Source organism: Lissotriton helveticus, chromosome 11 (assembly GCF_964261635.1).
Source record: "Lissotriton helveticus chromosome 11, aLisHel1.1, whole genome shotgun sequence".
Classification (NCBI taxonomy): domain Eukaryota; kingdom Metazoa; phylum Chordata; class Amphibia; order Caudata; family Salamandridae; genus Lissotriton; species Lissotriton helveticus.
Window position 1 is genome coordinate 10,403,032 of NC_136072.1, and position 22,019 is coordinate 10,425,050.

General features: G+C 42.5%; 1 protein-coding gene across 1 annotated transcript in view; it reads right to left on the reverse strand.

Moving 5' to 3' along the window:
* The window catches only part of LOC144791845 (putative cation-transporting ATPase 13A4), a 366,292-nt gene that overhangs the window by 148,823 nt on the left and 195,450 nt on the right, over positions 1 to 22,019 (reverse strand). Inside the window, exons 17-18 of the mRNA XM_078666630.1 lie at positions 20,516 to 20,633; positions 19,104 to 19,228 (exon numbers count right to left, since the gene is read on the reverse strand). Of these exons, the coding sequence (XP_078522756.1) occupies positions 19,104 to 19,228; positions 20,516 to 20,633 (243 nt within the window). The remainder of the gene's footprint in view (positions 1 to 19,103; positions 19,229 to 20,515; positions 20,634 to 22,019) is intronic.

The following is a 22,019-nucleotide window of genomic DNA, read 5'->3' on the forward strand; positions in this document are numbered from 1 at the left end:
TTTAGGATGTGGCCCACGCAGGTTTTTTTTTTTTTTATCAACTTTAACTTTAAATTCAACATAGCTCGTCCAGTCATGTATATACGGGACTAGCGATCATGCACATTAGAAATTGGACAAGTACAGTGTAACAAGGGACAAGTCTAATTACATAGGAGGAGTGGTCGAAGGCGCTGACACTACAAAGGTAGGATCCGAATGTAAATAGCTCAATAAGAATATGTTTACAGAGCGATTAAATAAAATAGAAGGTGAAAAAAAAGAGAGCATTTAAAAAACAGAAAGGTAGCAAGATCCAATTTCAAGACACTACTGAAAACCCATAAACAACAATGTGAAGACAAGATAGTTATTCGGTCTCACCCACAATAGGATTCTTAGGGTCATCTGATGCATTGTGACGTATATAAGACTAATTGGGTCCCCAAATATCCTGAGGTCTAGATGTAGGTGGCGGCAGCAAGATGTAGGTTGCTATGTGATCATTCCAAATCGCCAAGGCTGATAACCAGTCAACACAAGTGGGTACTCTAGCCCATCCCCAGTTCACTCTATGCGTGGCCAGGATGACCATCGCAGTCAAGCGGCATTCACCCTCTGAAACGTGATTTATATAGCTCAGCAATGGGGCCAGCTCATTGTATGTCATGTCATCTATGACAAGGAGAGCCTCACACCAATATTTAAAGATAGGGGGCATTCCCACACAAGATATAAAAATCCTGCATTGTGCTGTCTGCAGCTAACTCAACTATGGGGATTGGAGAGGTCAATCCTGTGCTGTCCCCATGGAGTGCTGTAGGCCCAGTGAAAAAATTCATAATACAATAATCTGTGTGTATAGTTTATAGATAGTGTGTCAGTTTGTGTACAGTCATATATCCATATGGCTTCAGGTAGGGACACACACAGTTCCACATCCCAAGCTTACCTTTCCGGATCTGCCCATCCTGGTCTGAAGTGTGATATGCAGATATCAGTCAAAGTCAGTAGGCCCATTCAGAGAGCACGCTCTACAGAGTTCCAGAACCTGATATAAAAGACGTCAAGTGTGGTGACTTTGCCCCAGGAGTGCAACTACTCCAACAGCATGTTACCATTTAAATAAAGGTGGCCCGTTTCTGTTATAGCCATATTCGACAAGGTGGTCTGCACAGTGCGCTTGGTTGTAAGTGAAAGTAAAGGATTAGAAAGCACCCTAATGGCCAAAGTGGACAGGCATGGCTCACTGGTTTCACAACAAAGAGATTTCCAGGACCAACAGGTAATGGCAACCATTTTGATTTAAATGTGTGGGTTGGGAAGACTTATTGGTAGAAGTCAGACCAGTGGGACCCTATTTGTCTCATCATGCTTGGTTCAAAGAGTGGAGAACAGGTTTTTGAGACACCTTTTGTCTGTTCCACAGTCCACACCTACCTTTTGAATTCATTGTGAGGTCGGTCTGGACTACGTAACCGACAAGCTTAATTTGGCACCTTTAATATTGTGGGCAAAGACCTGGCTCAATCATGAGTTATCCCTTAATCAAGCAATTTTGACTGACGTTACGTCATTCGACCATGCAAAGAAAATACCTTGGTTGGAATATTTGAGAAACATCTTTGCACAGTTAGGACGCCCTGAACTCTTCCTATTACCATCTAGCATCAGGAGGGAGGATATTAATTGGATCAAAACACACTTTATGGAGAGGGCAAGACTGGCTCGTGAAGAGCAGGAATTGATGAAACCTCTAGTAAGAGCACACTATATGGTAACAATTTCACCCTCACTTGAGCCATATCTTATGACCGTAGCTAAGCCCCTCCATAGACACCTATTGATTAAATTTAGGTTTAATGAGGAAAATTGAATTTTGCCCTGTCATGTATCCCTACGTGTTCCCCATCATATGTTATATGTGCATGATTAATATGCATATTTCCTTTATATGACCGAATAAAAACGCATTTACAGTTGCGTCCAACGTTAGTATGTCAGTTATCCAGTCCTCGTGAAAGCAACGTGAAATAGGCTTTTAGGCCTATGTTGCCAACGTCTTTACATTGTGCACGTTAAATCATCGAGTTTGCACCCGTTTCTAGGCCTCACAGGGCCCGGACACCAGATTCAAGTCTCAAGTCTCCTGAACCACTCCGAGGAGAGATGCAGCCCCGCCCGCATCCCTGACCCTTCACTCACTTCCTGCCAAGTAACGCGGTGCCCGGCTCGGCCTAGCCTGCCTGCCTGCCAAGAATATGTTATGCCTACAGTTATCTGTTCAGCTCCCCGTCTTCACATTCCTAGCTAACGAACCGCATAAACATCTTCATCTATAGTCTAGTCTTCCTGTCTCCATGCAAGTGAATTACTGAATTAATACCCATAGAAGATCCATAGCACACGCAATACATGAAGAAATATATGCATGCACTAGCCTTAGTGTCAATATTTATCAAGGACCCCCTGAGTGCATGGAAATAGAGTTCCTAGACCAGGGAAAAGCAAATAATTTGATATGTATCAATCTAGGCAACAGAGCGTAACGAGAGGTCGAAATGAACTGAGCTAAAACATTGGTTTTTTGTAAAAAAGGGGAGTTCAATTTTATTCACAAATTATTAAAACACATTGAAATAATAATACACATTTACAATTTACATTAAACACATGTAACTCAATGAATTGAGAATACACAACAACACTGTTAAAAAGAAGCAAATAATTCAACGAGATGGAAGTTACATAAAATGAACACAATTTTTAAGAGAAAAATGTGGCTAAATTAATCTCTTAATTTAGCCACATTTTTCTCTTAAAAATTGTGTTCATTTTATGTAACTTCCATCTCGTTGAATTATTTGCTTCTTTTTAACAGTGTTGTTGTGTATTCTCAATTCATTGAGTTACATGTGTTTAATGTAAATTGTAAATGTGTATTATTATTTCAATGTGTTTTAATAATTTGTGAATAAAATTGAACTCCCCTTTTTTACAAAAAACCAATGTTTTAGCTCAGTTCATTTCGACCTCTCGTTACGCTCTGTTGCCTAGATTGATACATATCAAATTATTTGCACTAGCCTTAGTGACAAGTAGCCTTTGTCCTGATGACTTTTAGATTCAAGCAACATGTACTCCAAACACAAGATATCAGATATGCTATAGGTACAGGTCGTTCTGACATCCCAGACTTTAGTCTCCTCTTCTAGTGCTAGAAGTCAGAGCCCCCAGCTCTCCCCAGTTACACGTCATGACCCGTTTGCGCGCACCAGTAGGTTAAAGGTTCCAGCTGCCCATGAGCCCCCACCATGTGTCCACCCACTTATGACACTTCTGTGACGTCTACATCACATGTTTCCGTGCACGCCCTGTGCACGCCTTCTTTTCACGCCCATATGTTCTTATCTTTCGTTTGTCACTTGTTACGCCTACTGTATTCAATGCAACTGTATGGTTTTACTATATATATTGTATGCTGTTAATGAAATGACGAGATCGAGGTCGAGATTTGTCCCTTCCTGAGCCTTAGCAGGTGATGGAACCCGATGTCCATTGGCTCGAGCCACTTAATTAAAGCCCGTATGACTCAGATACCACGGATTCTGCCTCTTATTTATTGAGCTATCCTTTTCAGTTCATGCAAAGAAAAATAGTACCGGTATTTATTTATTTATTTACCACATAATGGCGCCCGAACAGGCACGAGCCCCTTCCCCACGCGCCGGCGATGTAACGCAGGCCCCCTGACCCTTCTACAGCCGTGACGGACCCCTACTGTGCACCTGCAGATATTTCTGCTCAAATCTCCCTCAGGCCCACGGAGGAGACGGAGACTGCGGTCCGGCATCCAGACGAGGCGGTGAGGAAGGCGGAACGTCCCGACCAGAGCCCAAGCCGAGAGAGCAAGGTCCGAGGTATCCTGAGGCCCACCTGTTTCCGAAGCCCGAGGCGCATGCGTAGTGCGTAGCAGTAACCAGACTTCGTAGCAGTCCAGTCCAGTCCGAGGCCTTCAGTTTTGCTTCCCGGTGAGTACCGTTGCTGGGAACGTATCTAGACGGGTTCATTAATTTGTGCCCGGTCCGACGGGTTTGGGTACACAGATCCGGTCCGACGTATTCACCTAGGTGGATACGGTATGACGTGTCTCTTTATGAGACCGGTATGTTCTGTACTGTTTTAGCAGTGCATCCAGTAATTCTAGTAAGTCTGTTCTCTGGTATAGCTTCTCGAGAAGTTCCAGTATTATGTTTTCGATGTATTATGTTCCCAATGTACTAAGTAGTATCTGTTCGAACTGTTATTAATGTGTATTGATGTCGTGGTATGAGTGATTTGTTCGCTATTGCATTACTGTGTTCATTGTGTATTGTGTTCAAGTACAAGTACGTTCAAATATGCCTCTGTTTTCAAAGTTACGTCAGATAGGAACGAGAAAAGCATTACTCGAAGAATCAGTTCCTGTCCCTCCTAGGGACAGTCCTGGACATTTTATGTATCATAAACATGGCCTAGATGCCATACTGTATTTAGACTTATGGGTAGATTATACCAAGGATCTCGAAGAGAAATATAGATGGCCTGTTTCAGGAACATGGGATGCCGAGTGCATCATGAGAGTAGAGGAAGCATTATGGAAAAAGAAAGCTAGACAATCCCAGAAAGATGCCATAGAATTGTGGCGTAAAGAATCGCATAAAAGAACAGAAAAAGAAATCAGAAAAGCAGAATTAAGTAGGGAATCCTCAGAAAAAGCCCAAGAAAGGGAACTACTAGAAGAAGGTGAACGAGTTAGAGCAGAACAGTCAGTCAGACAAAGAAATGCCCTTATTAAAGGTATGTATCCCCTTCTCGCCGAGGGTTTGCCTAAGGCGACCCCGGAAACACCCTGTAATTTACCGCCACCATTGGTCCCGACTAAGCTACGTCATAAACCGACCGCAGCTGAAATTTTCCTTTCTTCCTATTTAGACGACACTGTCCCAGAATATGCAAATCCGAATCTTACTCCGCCTGTTCAACCTCAGCACCCTGTTAATAACGTAATTACTGTTCCTCCAGTCATTGGTCCCGGGAATCCTTTTAATCCGCCAGTACCCCAGGACCAACTCACATTACGTATGCCTACTTTACCAGTCACTTTACCAGCAGTTGCACATTCAGTATTAATTGACGATTCTAGTTCAGGAGGAGCAGGGGGAGGTATTCCTATCACCCCGCCTCAAACAAAACGAATGACGCTGAGAGACGCAGCATTACAGCGTACGCCAAAAGTGGCTACATACGAAGCCCTCAAAAAGTACCTTACTGATTGTAGATATGATCCAGTGCCAGGCGAAGATCACATGATATTATATTCCGTACGTTTACGACGAGTTGCAAACTTTTTGACCACCATGCCAGATATGAAGGAACATCTAGACAGAATATATCATTTCATCCGAACAGGGGAGAAACCAGAAAGTATTCATGAGGCTATGGCACACAGGAAAGTCGAGATTCAAGGTATGATTTTGCAGTTTTTGATAAATTGTTTAATAAGAGAACAAGATCATCCTGATAAAAACAAAGATGAGATGAAAGTCCTGACAAGATGGAGTGACAATATAGCAGAAGGAAAACACAGTAAACAAACTTGTATAGAAACCATGTACAGAAAGATTCGTAAAGAAATTCTAGACATACACGAAAGGGAGAAAGCAATGAGAGTAGCCGAGAAAGAGAATGACACTTCAGACGAAGATGTAGACGCCGAGAATCCCAACAGAATAGCGTACGTAGGTAGGACGAGACCTTTTGACAGACATACACGCCTAGAGTGCAAGAAAAGTTTTCTTCCTCCTGTACCAGAACAGTGTTCTCTTGAGCATTTATTCCAGGCTACCGATAAAGTTCTGAAACTACGAATAGGTTATAGTGAGCTTAGTACCATGCATGAACAGGAACTAGCCCGATCAGCAGTTCGATGGACTAGTGATTCTACCACGTTCTCAGACGAAGTAGTGGCCCAAATGTTTCTGAAGCTTCCCCCAGACGAACAACGACTGGTGGGTATGTATATGATCCAGTATCTCATTACATTGTACGAGAGTCAGCATTCTGATCCAGGTCCTTTATATAATGTACTGGACGAGTTACTCCCAAACCGATGGAAAGGTCTAGGTACCGATTTGATTAATGTCATCTTAGAACAACGTCATAAATACAGAACGTTCCTAACTCCACATTTTGTTCCTGTTCCACCCCCATTCTACATAGATAGACAGAATCCGTTGCGAGAAGTGCATCCAGTTAAGGGAACGGGGGGTGAGCTCGAACGAGTATTTGTTTACACCCCTTTAACGAAAATAGAACTACTAGAAATGAAAAAGTTAGTACCCTGTCACGATAAAGATCCAGCAGGGTTCCACCGTGAATTAAAAGACATGCTCCGTATGGGAGAATACACGTATCCTGATATCATCAAAATGTTAAAGGTCCTGTTGCCTGTGGGCATATATGAAAAACTCAAAGAAAAAGAATGGGAGGTGGGAGAGAAAAAGATTGACTGGACAGCATTAGAGAACGAAGATAACACACGAGTTCCTGGTACTGGTCTCGGGGAAAAAGCCAAAGCACTGCCCGAGTTGTTAATTCAAGTCTTGCCAAGATTATTAAGCACAAAAAAGGAAGACTGGGATGCCATCTCAGCCTGCAAACAGAAACAAGACGAAGACACTAGTGATTTTTATTCCAGATTTGAGAAATGTTTCATTATTAATAGCGGCTTGAAAACAAGTAGTGAGTCGTATCCACATCTTTTTGTTACCAAACTAGTTGAGAATTCTTTACCACAAGTTAAAAATCGAGTACTGAAAGTCGAGAGTACCTGGCAAGCTAATACCCCGTCCCAAATGCTACAGATGTTACAGTACCACCAGAACCGAATCAGGGAAGAGCAAGAACACGAAAGGAGACGTATGAAAGACACGAAAATGAAAGTACTAGTGGCACAGTCTGTTCCAGCAGATAGTCAAAAGAGGGGTACGAATCAAACTAGTCATTCTGCAGCTCCCGTTAAAGGGACATGCAATTATTGTAAACAGCCAGGTCATTATATAAACGAATGTGCAGTTCTGAAACACAACATAGCTACTGGTAAGACGAAAGAGAGACCGCGTCCTCCTAGACAGCAACATGTTCCGCAGAACACGCAACCACCGCAGAACGCACAGCAGACAGTTACAGTACCGCAGCCTATAGCTGCCACACAACACGTTACACAGCAGATGTACCAGTACGCACAGTCAGATTATCCAGAGTATCAGCAGTATTCATGAAACAGCCTAGAGAGGGAGGTTGGCTTGCCTCTCATCGAGGTTCCTGTAGATCAAGAGGGTCCCTATGTACACAGTCAGGTATTAGGGAAAGACAGAAAATGTCTGATTGATACAGGGGCAAGTAGGACTACCATCAGTCATGACGAGGTTCCAGGGGCTCCTCTCTCAGGCTCAAGAAATGTTTCCCTGGGATTTTCAGGAAAGCCTATTGTTAACGAAATATCGAAACCAGTTTCCCTAGAAGTTGGTCCATTGACCCGAACTACAGACTTGTTACTTACGAAATCATGTCCTGAAAACTTACTTGGTATTAAAACATTGAAAGAATTGGGTGCAGTAATATGTTGTTCTCCGGAAGGAGTGAGATTGTTTTTACGTGATTTTAAAGGACATTATGTGTTAAGAGATTTTGATCCAAGATTATTGAATGTACCACAGCATTTATGGGCGCAAGGTCCAACTGATGTAGGTTGTATGCACATTACACCATATCGTGTCACCCTGAAACAAGGAGTTGTATTACCCCGAATTCGACAATACAAATTGCCACCTGAGGCTGTAGCAGCCTTATCGAAAATTATTGACGAGCTCATTGCTCAAGGAGTGGTTGTAGAAACTGACTCCAATGTATGTAATTCTCCTATCATCCCGATTCTTAAACGTACTGACCCAAATGCACCTCCAGTTTATCGATTAGTGATTGACCTTCGAGAACTTAATAAATGTATCATACCCCAGTACCCAGTGGTTCCAGATATTTCTTCCCTATTAACTGCCATTGATTCCGAAGCTACGTTCTTTACTGTTATTGATCTCAAGAACGCTTTCTTTAGTGTCCCCATCCATCCAGACAGCCAGTTCCTTTTCGGATTCTGTTTAAATGGAAGAAGCTATAAATTCACACGTGCACCTCAAGGTTTCACAGAAAGTCCTAGTATTTACAGTCAAGCACTGAAACGACAACTAGACAGTATTCACATGCCAACTGACACTGCCCTGCTCCAATATGTCGATGATCTATTGATCACAGCCCGTACAGAACGTGAATGCGAACGAGCATCACTGACAGTCTTGTATTTTCTGGCAGAAATGGGGCACAAGTTGTCCCCTTCGAAACTGCAATTCTGTGTCCCGCAAGTGGTATACCTTGGACACTTGCTGTCCAAGTGGGGTAGACAGTTGACACCTGACCGTATCCAGTTAATAGCACATCTTCCACAGCCCAAGACACAGAAGGAGGTACGAGCTTTTATCGGCCTCACTTCTTACTGCAGACAATGGATCCCTCAGTACGCATATCTAGACAAGCCACTGATACAGTTGACAACACAGGAGGCAGCGATATCGACTGTCCTCCCTTGGACCCAGGAACATACACTTGTTTTCAATGAGTTAAGGAAAGCTTTATGTAATGCACCTGTGTTAGCGACACCAAACTACAGTAAACCTTTTACACTTTTTGTCACTGAACGTGATGGTACAGCATTATCTGTTCTCACACAAGATCAAGCAGGACAACACAAGCCTTGTGCTTATTTTTCTAGCACATTAGATCCGGTGGCCCAGGCTCTGCCTGTGTGCCTCAAATCAGTTGCAGCCACAGCTCTAGCTATTAGACAAAGTGATTCCATAGTGTTAAGACACTCCCTGACAGTACAAGTTCCACACTCCGTGGAAGTTCTTTTAAACCGAACACAGACTCAGCACTTGACAATTGCACGTTTAACAGGATATGAACTGACACTGTTCCAGCCACACATAGAAATCAGACGCTGCAACATATTAAATCCCGCTACACTGTTACCCTCGACTGTTTCAAACACTGCATCACATGATTGTGTGGAAGTTATTAACTCCATGACGAAGCCAAGACAAGACTTGACAGACATTGCATTACCTGACCCAGACCTGACACTTTACGTGGATGGTTCATGTATGAGAACCACTACAGGAGAGTTAGTGGCCGCATATGCAGTGACTACTGAAACTGAAGTCATAGAAACACATCGTATTGACACCCTGTCTGCTCAAGCAGCAGAGCTCATCGCTCTGACCCAAGCCTGTATACGAGCCAAGAACCTGAAAGTAAACATATATACAGATTCACGTTATGCATTCGGAGTCGTACACGACTTTGGAGTCCTCTGGCAAGAAAGAGGTTTCATGACCTCTCATGGAGCCAAGATTCAGCATGGCCCCCTCATTCAAGCTCTGTTAGAAGCAATACATTTACCGACAGCTATTGCCATTATGAAGTGCAAAGCACATACGAAAGCCACTGACACCATTTCCCAGGGTAACGATCTGGCAGATCGAACAGCCAAGCTTACAGCTCAGACTCCAGACATTCCAGCTAACACGACAAAGACAGACGTTCCAGTCCAGACGACTTGTATGACAGTTAAGGACCCTACACAAGACGTACTAGACATACAGACACATGCTACCCCAGACGAAATCAAGAAATGGTCTGAACAAGGAGGGGTCCAGACAGATCAGGGATGGTTGACGAAGGGAAAAGCCACATGGTTTCTCCCCGACTCTATGGTTCAAGTCATTATTAATACAGCACATAGTCCAGCACACTTAGGAGAAAAAGCCATGTTAGACAGTATTCAGAACCTCTGGTTCAACAAGCATTTACGAGCAGCAGCGAAGCAGAAAGTGCGTACCTGCATGATCTGTTGTCAGTTCAATCCAGGTAAAGGTGTCCCCGTGGAACAAGGTGGATTCCATCCTCCTGACCACTCTATTGAAGTCCTCCAGATGGATTATATCCAGATGGATCGATGCCGAGGTTTCAAGTATGTCCTCGTAGTTGTATGCGCTTTGTCCAGATGGACAGAAGCATATCCAGTCCCAGATTACACTGCCGCGACCACTGCCAAGCAGCTGGTTCGTGAGTTCTTCCCACGCTATGGTTTGCCCAGGGTCGTGTATTCAGATAACGGACAGCCATTCTCGTCCGAACTTATGAAACAAGTATCACTTCTGTTAGGGTACCAGTGGAAATTCCACTGCGTACGACATCCCGAGGCAGCTGGCCTCGTCGAGAGACACAATCAAACTCTGAAAATACGAATAGCGAAGGTCTGTGCAGAAAAAGGTGTAGATTGGATGGTAGCCCTGCCGGTTGCCCTCTTTTATATGAGAATGGTCGCTCACTCCTGATCAGGTTTGTCACCTTACGAAGTAGTGTTTGGTCGTCCCCCAAACATGTGGGGTACACCTATGCCACGTAAAATCACCGATGTTGACAGTAGTATGCTGACAGATTACCTAGCTTCCTTGATGTCTGCACTACTCTCTTGTCGTTCACAGGTCGCGGCTGCCTTTCCAGACAACACCCAGGTGAAACCGCACGAGGTCGTTCCAGGTGACCTCGTTCTGATACGCAACTTTGATCGTTCAAGCCCTCTGGAGCCCCGCTGGAAGGAGCCGAAACTTGTTCTGATGACCACAAGGACCGCCGTAAAGCTGGAAGGACGAAAAGGCTGGCTCCACTCCAGTCACATCAAGCGTTTCCATGGACTGCGTCCAAAGACTTTTTTCAAGGACTGCCCCGATACTGACTCTAAACTTCCCCTGTTAGAGAAAACTCCGCAGCAGGAGTATAAACTTAAGTTGAAGTCTAGTAAGTCAGACAGCGTTTAATTGTTTAAGTCCCTCTCGGGTGAAGCGGTTAGACAGGTTCCTGACATGTATAAGATAGACCCACATAGTGAGAGAGATAGACGAAACTCCAAGAAAACAAAATACTGTAAAAGTCTGCAAAGCAGAAGTATCGTTACGTTATTGTTTTTGTTATTTCTGAGTCTTACGATCACATGTATAAGTTATATGCTACATGTATTTTTTCCTCCTCTTGGTTCGCATGTACACTTTTCCTCTAATGATACAGTAGAGCACACATTTAGTGAACTACCCCCTCACGAGTTATCCTACCGACTTGCAATGCACAACAATACTTTTATTCGTATGTTACACTATTCGCACCAGACCAGCAATGCCACTAATTGCTGGGTGTGTGGTCGACTCCCCCCTTACCAGACAGTGAAGGGAGTTCTGCCACTCTTTCCCTATCCATTTTCACACAATGGTTCGTGTGGAGCATGGTTCACATTAACGTCATCTTTAGACGATAAGTCCCTTCTGAATAGAACATGTTTCCCAGATAAGGAAGGTCTTTCCCATAGGACAGGGTTAGATCTCGAAAATGAAGTATATGATCTAGGTAACTTTTCCTCCAACCTTATGGTTTTGAATGTTCAGTCCGAGACCACTCCAGACTTGCCTTCTATAACAGTTCTACCAGTGAAAGGCGAATTATGTGTTAGAAAGAATGGTTCAGTACACCTAGGACACAGTGATTGTACTACTGTGGTCAAGTATAGTGACAGTGGGAAGTCTACTTTCAAAGCCTCACGTCATTCTTATTTTGTATGTGGTCAGACCGCATATGTACGTCTGCCCCTAGATTGGGATGGAACATGTTACATTGCCTTCCTACTGCCACCAGTTTTCCTAGCCCCATCCGATTATCACAGAAACACACATCTAGTACACGTCAGACATAGAAGGGAGATTGAGTCCCCAATTGTCGATCAGACTGAAACTGCATTAGAATAGTATATAGATTTCAATAAAGGCTTCTTTTTTTTCATAGGTCCGGTCCAGAATAGTAAATTAATACGCAGGTTAACCAGAACCCTTGAAGCAGTAGTGAATGAGACTACTTCCGCCCTAGGTAACTTAACAGAAGAGCAGTCTGCTATGAGATTTGTTGTTCTTCAGAACCGCCTTGTTCTTGACGTCATACTGGCCGATAGGGGCGGAGCTTGTAGAGTCATCGGATCTAGTTGTTGCGTTTTCATTCCTAATAACGCACCGTCTGTGTATTCAGCAATAACTAGACTTCATAAAATAGCCCATCAGCTACACCAGAATCCAGGCACCTGGACTTGGTCCGGCTGGCTCTGGAGTGTAATATCTGCATGGGGATGGAAAGTACTGTCATTCCTAGGAGTAGTAGTAATGATCATATTCAGTTGTTGTCTCTGTTTACAATGTGGCCCTGCGATTTGCGGCTTGTGCGCTACATCTTGTATTCCACGTCCACGATCCCATTCCCAAATAAAGAAAGACGAGCAAATGATGCTGTATGAACAGATAGATGGTATCATGAATATTGATGTTTCCTGAAGGAAACGTAGGGAACAAGGAGGGAATGAGGAAAATTGAATTTTGCCCTGTCATGTATCCCTACGTGTTCCCCATCATATGTTATATGTGCATGATTAATATGCATATTTCCTTTATATGACCGAATAAAAACGCATTTACAGTTGCGTCCAACGTTAGTATGTCAGTTATCCAGTCCTCGTGAAAGCAACGTGAAATAGGCTTTTAGGCCTATGTTGCCAACGTCTTTACATTGTGCACGTTAAATCATCGAGTTTGCACCCGTTTCTAGGCCTCACAGGGCCCGGACACCAGATTCAAGTCTCAAGTCTCCTGAACCACTCCGAGGAGAGATGCAGCCCCGCCCGCATCCCTGACCCTTCACTCACTTCCTGCCAAGTAACGCGGTGCCCGGCTCGGCCTAGCCTGCCTGCCTGCCAAGAATATGTTATGCCTACAGTTATCTGTTCAGCTCCCCGTCTTCACATTCCTAGCTAACGAACCGCATAAACATCTTCATCTATAGTCTAGTCTTCCTGTCTCCATGCAAGTGAATTACTGAATTAATACCCATAGAAGATCCATAGCACACGCAATACATGAAGAAATATATGCATGCACTAGCCTTAGTGACAAGTAGCCTTTGTCCTGATGACTTTTAGATTCAAGCAACATGTACTCCAAACACAAGATATCAGATATGCTATAGGTACAGGTCGTTCTGACATCCCAGACTTTAGTCTCCTCTTCTAGTGCTAGAAGTCAGAGCCCCCAGCTCTCCCCAGTTACACGTCATGACCCGTTTGCGCGCACCAGTAGGTTAAAGGTTCCAGCTGCCCATGAGCCCCCACCATGTGTCCACCCACTTATGACACTTCTGTGACGTCTACATCACATGTTTCCGTGCACGCCCTGTGCACGCCTTCTTTTCACGCCCATATGTTCTTATCTTTCGTTTGTCACTTGTTACGCCTACTGTATTCAATGCCACTGTATGGTTTTACTATATATATTGTATGCTGTTAATGAAATGACGAGATCGAGGTCGAGATTTGTCCCTTCCTGAGCCTTAGCAGGTGATGGAACCCGATGTCCATTGGCTCGAGCCACTTAATTAAAGCCCGTATGACTCAGATACCACGGATTCTGCCTCTTATTTATTGAGCTATCCTTTTCAGTTAATGCATAGAAAAATAGTACCGGTATTTATTTATTTATTTACCACAAAAATAAATTTAGGTTTAATTTGATCCATTTTTCATTGGGCAGTTATCAAACTTGGGCCAAACCGGATAAGGGCCCACCTTGTAGTTGTGACAAATTCTCACCACAGGATACCATGCATTTCATTATGTTTTGCGGGTTATATTCGGACATCAGGCAAAAAACATCTGGCACCAATTTTGAGGGAGGCTGGCTTCACCCAGGTGAGGCCTGCCCTAGTTTACCTTCAGTCCTTGAACAGTGCCCGCATTATATTTTACGTGGCTAGCTTTTTAGTGGCAGCCATCAGAATTAAAGCAAATACAGCGTCCCTAAATTCAGTATCATGAATTTTACTACTGAAATGTATTATCTATGTTTGTGTACATTAGGATCAGATGTTTTGCATTTATTTATTCATGATGTCCCCGCATGGCCCTTGCATTTATGGAGTTTGTAACCTATGGAGTAGATGTGTTTTTTAAGCATATATATAAATGTTTTTATGTATGTATATAAATGTTTTTTATCTCCTTTTATGATTTTTATAAATCGAATAAAGTGTATTTGACTGACTGACTCATCATGCTTGGGATGACGTAGGAAATGGGGGTACTAGGGTTATACCAAAATTGATCTAAGTGACATTTAGACACCAGATATTATATTTCCAGATCTGACACTTCAAACCCCACACCCTCCTCTCCGTACCTCCCAAAAAAACTTTGCTGGCTTGTTCACCGAGAGCCACTTGACAGGGCGGGCCCAACGTGCGGTAAAGAAGTGCTTTCTAATGGTTATAGGTATATTTGTAAATAGATACTGTCATTTAGGTAGGACTATCAATATATGTCAGGCTGTTCTTCAGCCAAGGACAATGGAAGTTGGAGCGACAGTTTTACACGATGTGATAGGTTCTTTATTACCCGGCCACAATGTGCCAAAGGACCTGCTGTTTCTTGTAGAAAGATACCTCGGTAGTTAACCAAGCGTGCAACCCAAATGATATGGTATTATTCGGGAAACCTATGCTGTACTCTCAGTTATCGGGAAATGGTTTGATGTAGACCAATTAATAGAAAAAACAGACAATATTGCAGATTAGGACAATCAAACATATCAGTGGGGTGAGACTGACCTCCGGGTCCTTCACAAACAGCAATATATCATCTGCACACATGGACAGTAAGAGGCATCCATGATGAAAGCTGATGCCTCTATGCAGGTGCTTTTCTCGGAGCTGCCCAGACTAAGGAGCCATGGTCAATATAAATAATACACGCTATCAAGCAGTGTGGCATCTGCTCTAACCTCAGTGTTGATTTGATTGATCACCAAAATAAACGCGTGGAGACTTGATGTTGTGGATTTATCTGGTACAAATATCGATTGTGAAGAAGCATTACGGGGGATGCAGGCAGTAATATTTGGCACAATATCGGCACGTGGGGCTGGCACAATTATAATTCTTAGACATCCTGATGTTAGGTCCTGTAAGTGGCATGGAAGCGGCAGCGTTGCACAACAGATAAAGACGCATGAGCACCATCAGTAGTTTGAGGTACATCTGTTGATGGTTCTATTTGGACTAACTTCTGGTCTGAAAAGGCATCTAATTCTCTTTGAATATATTTTTGGATTCTCTACTGTTTTTCAAAGTTCATGTTCCTGAGGGGCACAACATAGCTAATTGTACATTCTTTTTACAGTTCCCCTGATGAAGGGTTGCTTAAACTCGAAATGCATTGGGAAGGCAAAAGAAGAAGCCCATATTTGTGAAATAAAAAAAGTTTGGATTGTATAAAAGCAATGTGATGTAACATTGTTGTTAAACAAAATGCAAACAATTTTGTGTTTGTAGATGTGATGAAAACATCGAATGGATTTGATTACATTTTTGGACATACTTTAAGTAAACCTGTTAAATACAGTACAATAAAAACAAAAAGTTAATCATCTTCTTTTTGATTAGGAAGTTAATTCTTGTGGGAACCCACAGGGTCCATGAGTAGTGCACCTTGTATATTTTGTATACTTTTGTACTCTGATTGAGTCCTCAAGCCACACAAGTGCTACTTTGTTTAGGGAGCTACTAATATCTTCCAGGCACCCAGCACCTCCAGGAGCGTAAAGACAGGAGTAATACTGTACACATTCAGATAGGCTATCTTCATTGTTAGTGAAAACTGTTCCATCCCCATCCTTCAATCTATCAATATGGGGTCCAGCTCCCTCTCTCTTTCTCTCTCTCATTCTCTCTCTCTCTCTCTCTCTCTCTCTCCTGAGCAGTCAAGATAATGTTCTGCCAAGCCTCTCTCCTTCACTGTACTGCCTATCACAGCTTCAATAGCCTCTAGACTAGCCTTGTGATGTGTAAACTATCTAAGAATGTCTTTCAACACCCCTGCATGTTACACTATTGCCTACCCCCAAGACTAGGCCTTCTAGGACTCTCGTAATATAGTGTACTTGGGGACTGCACCACCATTATTCTGAAAATATTCTAAAATTGCCAACCTAAGATCATCTTTATATACTGGGTCCAACAGAGAGAAACCCAGAATGGGCGGTAAAATGTGGAGCAAGAGAGGGCAAGTTGAAACACAACTGGTAAGTTATTTGAAACAGTGTAGGGTAAATGACAGCCCGCTGATACAGAAGTGGCAATTGCAGGAGCACTCTTGAGGATGACTTGTGCTGCAGAATAGGAAATGAAGTCTTTTACTGCCAGATGTGCCCAATGCCACAGATCTGACAACCTATCGAGATTAATGGTGTCATGTAGTACTTTCACTGCCTGAGTGTGGTATTTGCGGTGGGTACAAGAACAGTCTCATTGAGCATCCAGCATGAGTTGCGCAGTTTGGAGAATACATCTTCAAAAATTGAAGTGTCATCAATCTTTGGTGCATATAAACTGATCAGTATTAATTTGCCATCTTGTAGGGTGCCCACTAGATAACACATCTGCCAGAGCAGTCATAATAGTTCTGATTAAGCTTAAAAAATATGTTGGGATGTAGGAAAATACACACTCCCCTGGAATAAGTAATATATGAAGAAAGGTAAAAATAAGGGATAACTCTGGGCTGAAGGAAGATGGACATTTGGGTTCCAGGTGTGCCTCTTGAAAGAAGACCACATTGGTCTTGTGATAGGCCAGATGTGTCAATACCCTGCTAGCTTTGCGACAGTCATTAGGACCTATGATATTCCAAGTGAGTCATTTAAGAGTGAGCCTAATAGAAGTCAGAAAGGAAACGTCCATGCGGGACCTCAGTTTTTCCAAGATGTTGATCCAGGCATGGTGAGAGAACTATTGCCAATGTTATGTTGAATTGTTGACTACCATTTCTCACAGATTAATCTCTGCAAAAGACCAGTCTGAGATCAAGTCGCAAAAGTTCTACATAATGCACAAAGATGTAGTAAAGCAGCTCTTCCCAGGTGTAGAGCCCTAATTATGATAGACAATCAAATGTTCAATCAAATTTTAAATTAGATTATTGAGAATGCTTTAGATTTTGAGATATTGTTGGGAATTGGTGCTACTTGTGCAGATCTGTGTCTCAACACAGAATAGTCTAACATCTTCCTCGAGCCCTTGAGGTTGCAAGAAGAAGGTTTTTTTCTGGGGGGAAATTCCTCACATGAAAAGTGGTTTGGCCCATTGTATCATGGTAACATTAACAGGTAGGCGTGGTATAATATTTTTAAAGCCTTTTAATAATGCAGCGTTTCACTATCATGAAGATAAAACACTCACCACTAAGAAATACCAAAGAGATAACAATTTAGGTTGAGAGAAAAAAAAGTCTGGAACTCCATTCTGGACTTATGATCTGCCAATAACAAAATTAAGCTTGACTGTGTCTGTTTAATGTGATTTAATTTGTTTCAATTTGCCTGGGTTAACAGCACACTTTTATTCTTGCTGCAGAACTCCAGTTCAGTACTGCAATTACTTGCTGAATGTGACATGCGCAGAGTAGTTATTACAATAGTTGGGGACCACAATTGCAGATTTTATTTTCATTAAAAAAATCAAGTACTTTTTACACTTTCAGAGAATGTCACTCTGACAGAGTGAAACCCTATCATAGACATTGTTTAACATAGATCATGTTTGTAGTACAGAATGACTGTAACGTTTTCCTTGTCTTAAGATATTTTTCCATTCTTAGTGACTTTTTAGTATTTGCAAATCTATACTACTATTATAAAGCAAGAACTTTGAACCTTTGAGGCGGGTAAACTCGGGAACCACAGCGCCAATCCACACACCCGATACATCATTGTAATCGTCAGGGTGTGCAGATGGACATAGGCTATATAAACTATAAAAATATGTGTTATTTAAAAAATGTACCTTAAAAAAAGTAGCCCCTTCGAAGTAGCGCAGTCCGCGACCTGCGTGCTGACGTCAGGAGCGCGGGGAGGAGCGGCGTCCAGGAGCGGCGGACATGGTGCGGGGGAGGAGCGGTGACGAGCAGCGGACAGGCGGTGAGGACCGGCGGACAGGCAGGAGGAGCGGCGAGGAGCGGCGGAGCGGTGAACTGAGGAGGGCGGGGGAGGAGCTGCGGCTCAGGTAAGGCTCCGGGGGACCCACGGACAATGTCGGGGCAGGCGGGGGACGGGGCGGGCGGGGCTAGGCTGCTGGACAATGTCAGGGAAGGCGAGGGTCGGGGCGGGTGGGGTCCCGGGCTGCTGGACAATGTAGGGGCGGGCGGGGGTCGGGGAAGCCTGATTGCTCCCGGACAAGGTCGGGACGGGCTGCTAGTAAAACCTATATGACAAATACTGGTGATTGATATTAAAATACACTTAATCCAGGTAATCAGGAGGATAGAGTTCAAGGTATTTATCTTTGCTTTTAGAGTCACCAGAGAAATAGGCCCTAGGTACCGTAGGCAGAGGTTGCATTTATTTATACCATCAAGATCGGGCCCTGAGATCCAACCACCTGCGGCTCCTGCGGGTTCTATATTTTTGCAAAACCCGGCAAGGTGGCAGGACCTTCGCCTGATGGAATCAGAACTAGAATTTAAGAAAAACATTAAAACCTGGCTCTTCACTCAGGCATTATTGCCAGCCTGACCCTCTTGTGAGCCTGCTGCTACCGCCGGGACACCTCCGTAGAGGTAGCCATGGTCTTTAGAAATGTTTACATTATATTACATAATTTAAAAGTTGGTCTTGGGTAGAAGAACATGTTAAATCCATTAACAAAATGATCACACAGAGGACTTTAAATTGGTATTTGAATACATTAGTATACATATTTGACTATATGCTTAACTTGGGGGGTGGACAAATTACGTTTCTAGCTACCCTATGTAATAGAGGGATCAGAAATCCTCAACTGGATGTGACCCATGTGAATGGCATGCACTGAGACCCTGTGGTAATCTTACATACCTGTCACCATTACGGTTCTGATTCTGGCCTCCAAGAGTTCCTCCAGCACCGGCCTTGTCTCCGGCTTCAGCTGGTTTTCCATCACCAGCAGCCCAAGAAATTCCAAGTTAGATTCAACCTCTTCCCTTCAAAGTAAAAGAAAAAGGCAAAAAATACTGTAATGCAATTAATGGAAGAATGTCCCGCCTCTTTGCATTCTTTCAAGCCAATCTCTGGATCTGATCTTCAACTCCGCCTTCAGGATCCAATTGCACAGTATCCCTTCTGATCCCCTTATTTCTCCACTACATACCACAATCTTTACACAGTTATTTCCATATTTTTTTGTCCCTATTAAATCTTTCTCTTGCTTTGGGGACATGCTTGAGCCCCTCAAAACATGCTCAAACATGCTTTCATCATTACCCTTTTTTTAAACAAACTTTCACTCCTGACACATGAGAATGTTTTACTCTATACGATGATAGTAACCTCCCTAAGCCTGCTCTGGGAGAATAACACTGCTACATGGGTAGCACTTCTGAGCCTCTTGGAGACATATCAATGGGCAGACAATCCATACATCATTCGATTTACCTCACAAGTCAGTGTTCATGAGTGCCTTCAGTTGTTAGACTTCAGGACATTGCACAAGGATTGTGTCAAGAGTCTCCAGATACAATGAAATCTCATTATCATCCGAAGATGTGTCTGCTTTGCTAATTCCAATTTCCCACATACAAATCTTTCCTAGTGAATACATTCCCAGGGTGCCTCTGAATTATTCAATATTACCTGGGACAGTAGTCTTGGGTTTCATCCATCTATTTGGCTGAATTCTCGATGTAATTATAAAGCTAGTTCTGGTTATCCTGATGCAGACATATAACTACAAAGTATTGGCCTTCAGAAGTTCAATAAATCAGAGGTACTAAATGGATTTTGGTTGCAAAGCACTGATATATACTGATTCAGTATCTGGAACTACAATACACCCTACCAGATACTCAATTGGTATCTGTTTAGAATCACATTCTAGAATTTGTAAAAACAAAGGAATCAGGCTGTAAATTAGAAAATACCCTAAAATGCTGGTCACTCAGAAAGTGCCTTGAGATGTTTCGGTGTTGTTCTGAACAAGCTTTCCCATTCAGTGATGCACTCACACAGACCTAACAAGTTTTTGTAATCTTAAGTCCACTGCCAGAAGCCTGCTGTACATCACACTAGAAGGTGGTCTTGTGAAGCAAGATAAAAGACAATGGTCATATCAAAGACCACTAAATACTAATCTAGCATGTTTTCCAATTATTATAATGCGACCATCTTAGCAGAGCAGATGCTTTCTCTTGCTGAGGTTTGAGGTTTCCTTCAGGAAAGAGTTACTGCCTCTTCTTGAAAGTGCTTGTGGGATGGAGGACTCACTGTCTTACCTTGTTAAACAGCGCAGTTCAGATGGCGTCTTTGATGGCAGAGGCTTGTGCGCCAAACCAATGACCCGAAATCCTTGTTTGGTGTAAATCTGTAGTTCGCTTGAAAAATTGGGAGGGACTGTGTAAAGAAAAAATATCACAAATCAACATTCAGTTACATCACAAGAACTCACATTTGCACAATTTCATTCAGTTATAAGATACCTCATATTTAGTCTGAATGGTGAGTGCTTTAGTAAATACTATTATTTAACCACTTGAAGACAATTGTGTTGGTGAAAAATTGTTTTTGGGTGAAAAAACAGGTAACATTTTTTCAGATAAATGTATGAGTTATTTACAGCATCTTGGGCCAGATGTACCAAGAATCCATTTGTATAAAATGGTTGCAAATTATGCACTGACATTTTGCAAATTGATTCTCATTTTGAAAATCAACGCATGTACTAGTCGTTTGGTTTGCAAATTTCCCTTTGGAATGGGTCACAATCTTAACTATCTCATGAATACTAATACCCATTAATTGAGTGGTTTCACAATATGACTCACTCAAATTGGATGGTGGTCTGCTGGGGTCAGCAGTTCACCGTGTCTGTGATTGTCTTTAAGTAAAATAAACAGATTTAAAAAAAATACATTCATTTTCATAAAGGAAACTGCTTGGTTTAAAAAGTAAAGTTAACTTTCTGTAAAAACAGTTTGCAGATCACTGCCTACTGCCCACATGATTTTTTCTTTAAATTGACAGGGGCCTGGCCCCCCTTTGTGATTGAGTTACATATATCATTTGAGGGGTCTGTAACTTTTCAATGCGTTTTCAATATGTTGCTCCTGGAATTGCAGTTGCAAAACATTGATACATCTTACACCTAATTAAAATTAAAAATTAAAATGTGGAAGGCACGTCTTAAACACATCCCTTATAAATTACAATGCAATGTCTACTTCTAAAACCATTTCTAAATCAATGTTATGTTCGGGTAAGTGTTGGACCTGACCTTCTTTGCCCAATTAGCTTAAACCTTTTTGCCTCTACTCCCTACCTTAGCTGAAACCATATTTGTTGTCTTTTTGGACTTTACAACTACTGACCAGTGCTGAAGTGACTGTGCTCCCTTCCTGAAACGTGGTAAAATTGGCTTACACCTCAATGGCACGTTTAAATTACTTGTAAGTATATGGTACAACAGGTACCCAGGGCCTGTAAAATAAAATGCTACTAGTGGGCCTGCAGCTCTTATTGTGCTACCTATTTAAGTAGTACTATAAAACATATCTCGGGAATTCCATTGCAGCATTTAAGGCATTTTTAACCTGCTGTTTTAACCTGGCAAAATAAACATCTTTTCAGGCCAAAATCTTCCTTTGTATTTTTTATGTCACCACTAAGCTTCTAGGGCAGAGTGCGTGGTATATAAAAAGCAGAAGACATATACTTACGTTTTATGTGTCTTGGCAGTAAAAAACTCCTCAAGTTATTTTTACTACCTTAAGACCTTCTTAC